Consider the following 9,098-nt stretch of genomic DNA (forward strand, 5'->3'; position numbering starts at 1 on the left):
CGATGATTGCGGGTTAGCACCACTGAATATAAATTGCTTAATTTGTTTTTATAATTCATGTCGTGCTCGGTGAAGGGAAACATCGTGAGGAAACCTGCATGTGTCTAATTTCATCGAAGTTCTGCCACATGCGCATTCTACCAACCCGCATTGCAATACCGTGGTGGAATATGTCCCAAACCTTCTCAATGGGAGAGGAGGCCTTAGCCCAGTAGTGGGAAATTTACAGGCTATTACTGCTACTGTACCGACGTTATTAGCTTGAAATTCGAAATTAGAATACACTTAAAAAAAAAGCTGCGTTAGTTCTCTACTGTATCTCGTTATATAAAACCTTTTGGTAAGTTCTTTTAATAAGAAAAGCTAAATATTGTGTAATAGTGCTTTGGAAGCCTTCACCCTCACATAAGATGGGTTTTTGCATCATTACATAAAAAAAAATGACATATTTTATATCCGATTTTATTATTTAATCGGTGAATCGGTGAAGGGAAACATCGTGAGGAACGCATTGGAGCAGCGTGGTGGAATATGTCCCAAAACCTGTTCCTCAAAGGGAGATGATACCTTAGCCCAGCAGTGGGAATTTACAGGCTGTTGTTGTTGTTGTTTCAAATGAAATATGGGATGATATTGTGACGTTTCAGGAAGAAACGAACCTGCTAGATGTCGCGATATTGAAGGAGCAGAGATTGCCCAGATTTCTCGTCAAGTTAGACAGGCAGCAGGAATGGGAATCCCAGAGGCTCTGGATCAAAGTCTCCGAGGCGATACATAATGAGGATCAGGTGAATATCATATATTTAGGTTCAGAAATGAAAATAAAGAAAAAAATAAAAAAAATATATGACTACCCTACGTAATTACATTTATTTATTCTTACTTGAAACAAAAATAGCTTACTCTTATTAATTATCACTTCATTTACACTACAAATCACATATATTCATATAAAGACTAATTACAACGATAAAGCACTTTTACGAACAATGAATCAACGCACTTCCTACTTGCCGTAACGACAACCGAAATCACAATGAATCGAGGGCGGTAATGCAGTTCATTGTATAGTCAATCAAAACATATATCTTATAATATAGATTTTTTGTTTGTCATGCTATTCGTTGGGGGCAGGCATATAGGCCATACAGACAATGGCGCTGTAAGAAACATTGACCAATCCTTACATCGTCAATGCGCCACCAACCTTGGGAACTAAGATGTTACGTCCCTTGTGCCTGTAGTTACACTGACTAACCCTTCAAACCGGAACACAACAATACCAAGCACGTTTGTTTGTTAGATTATCCGATGATTGGGTGGTCCCTACCCAGACGGGCTTGAACAAAGCCCTGTCATGTAAAATAGAAGAATAATAGTAACAATGTCCCAAATTAGTTAAGGAATTAGCAATATTCCTATTTACCCTCATTTCACGACCTCCGTGGTCGAATAGTGTGTACATCGGTTTCATGTGTAAGTCGCTCCGAGGTCCCGGGTTCGATTCCCGGTCGAGTCGATGTGGAAAAAGTTGATTAATTTTATAAATCGTTTTGTATGTTTTCTTGGTCTGAGTGTTTATGGTACCGTTACGTCTGATTTTCCCCAACTACTTACATTGGGATCAGAGTGATGTATGTGATGTTGTCTTTTATTGTGAATTTATTTATTTATTTCAAGCTTATCACTTGTGTTAGAAGTGGATGTATTACGACACAACTTATATGTAGCATCGGCAAATTCAATAAAACTGATTACTGCCGATTTATACAACAGAAACAGCTCCCTATCGCGCCACTCGACGCTATTCGTCGCTCTAGATTCCCGCGTCAGTTCGACCCGAGACAGCGAGTGCGTGTAAAGCGACGCGTCGAATTGACGAGTATAAGTTGTTTAGCATTTTCGTTGAGGTGTGTGAAATTAACTAATACTATTTCTTATATCTTACAGGTGGTAGCAACAGAACAGAAGACAATAATAGAGGAAGCACAGCGCGCTAGGGCCAGAAGTCTTCTGGCGCCGTGGATACCAAGGCTGTTCCACCGAGACTCCAGAAGCAATCCACCAGAAGGTATATATATGCAACTATAGTACTAAGTAATAGAGAAGTAACTTTTATATAAGTTTAGACTAAGTGTCGCCCGCGTCTTCGCTGGCGTTTACTTAGGAGGACTCTAAAAATATGTTGATTACGCAATTATTTTTATTACTTTTAGTGTATATTCATTTGTTTTAAAATAGCAATGATGTTCTAATAAACAGATATGTTATACCCATACTGAACAACAGAAAAAAGTGCGCCGCGCCGGGGACCGTTTATTTTACATTTCGTTACAAGTAGTAACATAGTTATGATGAAAACGACTAAAGGCAAACGTCCCAATTAGGACGTTTTCTAGAGTTCCCTTTTTACCCATTAATGACATATGTACATATCTGTTTACTAGAACATCATTGTAAAATAGTGTTTTGTTTGAAGTCGCTTTTTCTTTTTGTTAACATTTTTTTGTTTATTATATTTTTGTCTGTCAGTTTGTTCGATGGTGTCTCTGTATTTAAGATACGTTTCTGGTGAATGAGATGTTTCTTTGGTCCGTAAAAGATACTATACCGATTTATATAAAACTTTTACGAAACGATGCAGCGAGTTTCGGATAAAGTTTATACATGTTTTAATTTAACTCGTGTGTTCCAAATTCTTGTACTAGTTGTCCGGGGCTTCGCTGGCGTTTTAGAGTGTTGGTTGTCACGTGTCAGGCAAAAAAGTAGCCGATGCCTTTTCTTGGACTTCAAATTTGCTTGATACCAAATTTCATCAAATTCGGTTCAGCGGTTTTGTAGTGAAAGAACGACAGACAGACAGACTTACTTTCAAATTTATAATATTCGTAATTATTTGAATGAATATATTGTTGGAATAAACAAGCAACATCTGCGTCAAGTCACACAACTTCCCTTTAAAAAAAAAAAAAGGCGGGAGATTCGTAGTTGACAGATTGAGATCGCGATTATAATTATTACGGTGTAATGTGATTATTGATGGTTATTTGTGTTGTAGACTAAATGTTTTTCTTTTGTGGTTGATTGATTGTTGTTTTAAATTAAAGATAATTGTTTTAGAGGTTAGCCAACTTCCTACTTCTGGTTTTAAAAATATATTTTTTTTCTTTTTTTCAGGTATAACGGACCAGGGATGGAAATACAATCATTCGAACACGAGGTGATAAAACTTTTATCGAATATTCCCCTTCAATTTTGATTTAGTTTAAATTTCGTATATTATATATAGCTATATCACTATTTGAGTGGTTATCAAATCAAATCAAACTTTATTTTTGAATCGTCATTTCACAATTAAGTGAAGCTACCACCGGTTCGGAAAGTAGATTCTACCTAGAAGAACCGGCAAGAAACTCAGTAGTTACTCTTTTTCAACATTTAAAAAATACAAAGTCATGTTAGTTAAATACAATTATTTAAATTAGTATATCCTGCTTGGAAGTCAACAGGTATTAACTCCACGCTTTTTTATCATCTATGAAATCTTGTATCGAATAATATGCTTTTTCTACCAATGTATTTTTTACAAACGATTTGCATTTACGAAACGGCAAAGTTAAAAATGTCTGCGGAATTATATATAATTCTACTTATACTTATATTATAATAAATATTAGTAGAATCGCCCAGGTTCATGACATATCGATGAAGACCTCCGTGGTCGAGTGGGGGTGTATACCGGTTTTCATGCGCCACTCTGGAGGTTCCGGGTTCGATTCCCGGCCGAGTCGATGTAGAAGGCTTATTTGTTTTCTATGTTGTCTTGGGTCTGGGTGTTTGTACCGTCATTACTTCTGATTTTCATAACACAAGTGCTTCAACTACTTACATTGGGATCAGAGTAATGTATGTGATGTTGTCTCATATTTATTTATTTATATCATAAATGTTATTTTTTTCAGTCCGTGGCAACCGGAAGAACTAATCGAATACGAGGACGACTTTATAATAACTTCAATCAAAAACGTACCGATGCGAGGTCCCCCGGAGACGAGGATACGGGAGCTGGCCCCGAGGACGGACTCCGACAGCCACGACGACCTGGCGAGGAGGTCGAAGACGTCCACGTAAGTTGGAAAATCAACTCTAATGTAATTCGATAAGGATCAATTTCCATTGGACGAAATTTTGTGTATGCAACAAATGTACATTCGAATGGCAGGCGTAATTCAACCCTAATCTAATTGAATAAAGATAAATTTGCATTGAACGAATTTATGTGTATGTCACGACGATCTGGCGAAAGGTCGAAAACATTCACGTGTGTTGGAAATTGAACCCTAACATATTTCAATAAGGATTAATTTCTATTGAACGAGTTAGTACGAGTATATGTGTGTGTACTACGAATGTACATTCGTATGTCAGGCGTAATTAAACTCTAATCTAATTGAATAAGGATTAATATACATTGAACGAATTTAAGTGTATGACACGACAATCTGGCGAGGACGTCGAAGACGTCCACGTAAGTTGGAAATTCAACTCTAATGTAATTCGATAAGGATCAATTTCCATTGGACGAGTTTTTGTGTATGTAACAAATGTACATTCGAATGGTAGGCGTAATTCAACCCTAATCTAATTGAATAGGGATTAATTTCCATTGAACGAATTTATGTCGCGAAGACATACCGTGAGTTGGAAATTGAACTCTAACACAATTCATTAAGGATCAATTTCCATTGGACGAGTTTTTGTGTATGCAATAAATGTCAGGCGTAATTAAACCCTAATCTAATTTAATAAAGATTAATTTGCATTGAACGAATTTATGTAAATGTCACGACGATCTCGCGAAGACATCCACGTGAGTTGGAAATTAAACCTTAATCTTTATCAATAAGGATTAATTTCTATTGTACGAATTTATGTGTTTGTAACGACGTTCTATCGAGTAGGTCGAAAACAAGGAACAAATTTTTGAGTGTCATGACGATCTGGCAAAAAGGTCGAAGACATCCACGTAAGATGGAAATTCAACCCAAGACTTTTGCAATAAGGATTAATTTCCATTGAACGTTAGTAGGAATTTATGTGTGTGTAACACCAATGTACGTTCGAATGATAGGCGTAATTCAACCCTAATCTAATTGAATAAAGATAAATTTTCATTGAACGAATTTATGTGTATGTCACGACGATCTGGCGAGAAGGCCGATGACATATACGTGAGTTGTAAATTCAACTCTAACGCGTTTCAATAACGATTAATTTCCATTGAACGTGTTAGAACGAATATATATGTGTGCCTAACACCAATGTACATTCGAATGTCAGGCGTAATTAAGCCCTAATCTCATTTGTGTATGCAACATCAATGTAGATGATATTTGACCTTGAATCGATGACGTCATTGGTCGAGATTGATTAGCGTTCTGGATTCGTTATTTAAATTCAAGTGTATATAAGTAGTTGATGTAATAGTGTTGTATTATAAATAGTGATGTAATAATCGACAAATGTTTGCAGTGCGTAATATAGCTGAGTTATTAGCGAATCGCTTGGAATATTAAAATGTAAGGTTTGTTTTATATATTTCTGTTATATAATAGGAATATAGTTTATTGAGGTTATCTTTTGGATAAACATACATTTACAAGCTATATATTTAAAATTTTCAGTATATACACTTTTGTATTGTATAAGTCAATGGCTCTGTGACTTATGACCTTTTCAAAATTCATAACGGTAATCATAGATTATACAAAATGTCGACCAATGATATCGCGTCAGATTCAAAGTCTTTTTTTTTCTTAAGACTTACTCAGATAGATTGAGTTATATATGTATCATTACACAGTATAAAACAAAGTCGCTTACCGCTGTCTGTCCCTATGTACGCTTAGATCTTTAAAGTTACGTAACGGATTTTGATGCGATTTTTTTAATAGATAGAGTGATTCGAGAGGAAGGTTTTTGTATATAATACATGGACAATATAGTAAAGAAACACTGATAATTTAAGAAGTTTCTAATGTGATGTCGCAACATCTTTTGTAGTTATTAGTGCCATTTAAGAGCAGATATGGTCCAATGTTTATAACGCGTGCATCTTAACCGATGATTGCGTATTCACACGCAGGCAAGCAGTATTTAATATTCATGTGCTTAATAGGTGAAGGAAAACATCGTGAGGAAACCTGCATGTGTCTAATTTCATAGAAATTCTGCCACATGTGCATTCTCCTAAAAAGGGAGAGCCTTTAGTCCAGCATTGGGAATTTTACAGATTGTTATTGATTGTTTGTATACCCGTGCGAACCGTGGGTCGTTAGTTATTAATAATACATTTAATTTCAGACGAACCTTGAAACAGACCCTGTATGCTATCGATACATCTCTGCGCGAGCACAGCATCGCCCTGGAGCGTCTGACGAAGAATGTGGAGTCACTGACGGAGAGCCAGCGGGCAGCCACCTACAGGCCCCAGAGCGTGGGCAGGGTCCCGACATCGAGTCACTCGTGGGACCTTTTCGGGGGATTCGTGCTGGCGATGGTGTTGCAAGCCCTATTAAACTGGATATTCTACCAAAAAGACTGAATGATGCCACGTAAAAATATAAATACATCGACCAAATTTAGTTTATTGAACTGTCTTTCTGTCTGTCGTTCGAATCGATTCATGCTTAATATTGCAATATTATTATATATCTATATATATAGATTATATAATTGATAATATTTTTCACTAAAGGTAACACAGTAGATATTTTTTTTTGTAAATTACAGATAATTATTTTTCATATGACACCCGGTTATAATTAATGCTGTGTTAAAAGTATATTTTTACAATTGTATATAGGGTGACCAGATATTCTTGAAGTAACATCGGACAGTCCCGAATATAACATGTTCAGAAATGGTCATATAAAGTTTAATTAAAGTTAATATAAATGTTTCTGAGTGTATCGTATGACATAACTGATTCATTCTAATCCTAAAACGATTGATCCATGTCCGAGGTTTAACTGAATGTTTGGTCACCTTATGTATGAGTTATTTCACAGCAATAAAGTTTGATCACATAGCTTGAACTATGTATACAAGTAGTCCTTGTACTTACACTCGACACTGGATATAGCCCTGTCTTTGTCTAACTTAACACTGTACGATATGCGAGAAAGAGATGAAACGAATGTGATATCGATGTAACATTCACTCCATCTCTCTCTCACAGATGGGTCACTGTAAAGTTAGAGAGAGATAGAGTAAATGTTTCATGAGTTAAATGTCGTCGTACTTTGAACGCTTTGACGTAAGAAAGAGATGAAACGGATGTGATGTCGATATAACATTCGCTCCATCTCTCTCTCACATATGGGCTACTGGAAAGTTAGAGAGGGACAGGGCTAATGTATCACGAGTTTCACGATATTAGTAGTTGTTTGTTGTTACGTCATCGTGAAACCGATGACGAAACACTGTTCGACGTAACGACCAGTAACGAAACGTCGTAAGTCGAGGACTGCTTGTATTATAAATAATATGAGTAAAGAATTGTCTTATTTACGTATATAAGTAATATCCCCCGCCACTCACCCCGTTTTCGCCCTACAAATATATAACAACACATCAGAACTACGTAAAACTTATTATTAACGTCTGACATATCTCGAGTTTTAATTCTATACTCGTATTGTTTATAATGACTTTTATGTTATTGTATTAAGGTTGAATTTCGATTGATATTACTTTCGACTTAATACCTTTTGTAATAATTAAATCGTAAACATGTCCGTTGCCATAGCAACCGTTTTTGAATTTAAATTTTTACTATTTATATATGAACAGACAGATGGGAGGATATACTTCAACACGCCTACGCTTTCCAAATATATGTAATTCTTAATTATACGCAGTAAATTGAGCTTAAAATGATTTGTCTATGGAATATGTTATTTTTTTTTTAATTCGTTTCGTATACAATGTAAACAGAATCGGAAAAAAGAATTAAAATTTGTAAAAAAAAAAAAATATATTCTAATTTTGAATTATGTATAAACTGTCCGTAGAGTTAAATAAATTGTTTTTTTTTTCGTTTTACATTTCATACGAAACGAATCTTTGATTTTGACTTAAGGCACTCGAATCGTAATCTCCATTGTTTTTTTTTTTTTAATAATAAGTTTTTTCCTTGTATTGCCATTATAAATATTACTTGGAGGTTAAAATACGATTATAAAAAAAGACATTATATAAAAATAAATAATTAAATTAATTATTATATACAATTTAAATCAATTACATTTTAGCTCGATAACGTCTGTTTTTAATTTGTGGCTCGGTGCTAAAAGAGCCTATGTACAATTTTGAGTGGATTGCATTTTGCCTTCTAACGTATAAGGCTACATTGAACAAAGTCGCTTCTCGCTATCAACACGTTTAGATCTTTTAGACTACTCAACAGATTTTAATGTGCTTTTCATTAATATATAGAAAGATGGAAGGATCAAATGTATAATACATGCATATTATAGTAGAGAAAAGCCAGGATTTTGAACTTTCTTATTCGAAAAAAAAACAAAACAGTATGTTTTTTTTATGTTCGTTAATCTAAGAGATGTATATAGAGCCTTATTGCACCCGAGTGAAACCGATGGGTTGCTAGTATTGCTATATATATAATATATAAAACAATTTGTTTCTTTTTTAATAACAAAAAGGAAGAATTATTGATTTATGCCTTTTGCAAGGAATTTAATATGAAACGTTTCAAACAAACGTATGATATAATACTAATTTTGTGACATTCAATAATTATTGCACTATATTATGTAAATATATTTAATTGTTATAATTTTTTAAGCATGACACGTCATGCCATAGTCCGCTATGACGCGGAAAATTAAAAAAAAAATCTTTAAGTCCGCTCAGAATTTTCTAGTGCTGCTCTACATTTAAAAATGGAACACTCAAATTAATTTATTTTCTATAACAGCTTCGATTCTTTGTTATCTATGACACAAGATGATACACGAATACAAGAGTCACAAACGAATTTTTAAACATTATAGATTCCATTTACACGAAATGAG

At 34.7% G+C, this 9,098-nt stretch overlaps 1 protein-coding gene across 1 annotated transcript in view; it reads left to right on the top strand.

Annotated features, from left to right (window-relative positions):
• LOC124542158 (oxysterol-binding protein-related protein 8) overlaps positions 1–6,741 on the top strand; it is a 48,776-nt gene extending 42,035 nt beyond the window's left edge. Inside the window, exons 16-20 of the mRNA XM_047120094.1 lie at positions 648–788; positions 1,951–2,071; positions 3,178–3,220; positions 3,963–4,127; positions 6,364–6,741. Coding sequence (XP_046976050.1) covers positions 648–788; positions 1,951–2,071; positions 3,178–3,220; positions 3,963–4,127; positions 6,364–6,604 — 711 coding nt within the window. The 3' untranslated portion in view covers positions 6,605–6,741. The remainder of the gene's footprint in view (positions 1–647; positions 789–1,950; positions 2,072–3,177; positions 3,221–3,962; positions 4,128–6,363) is intronic.
• Positions 6,742–9,098: the final 2,357 nt, after the last annotated feature.

The sequence above is a fragment of the Vanessa cardui genome, chromosome 30 (genome assembly GCF_905220365.1).
Source record: "Vanessa cardui chromosome 30, ilVanCard2.1, whole genome shotgun sequence".
NCBI lineage: Eukaryota > Metazoa > Arthropoda > Insecta > Lepidoptera > Nymphalidae > Vanessa > Vanessa cardui.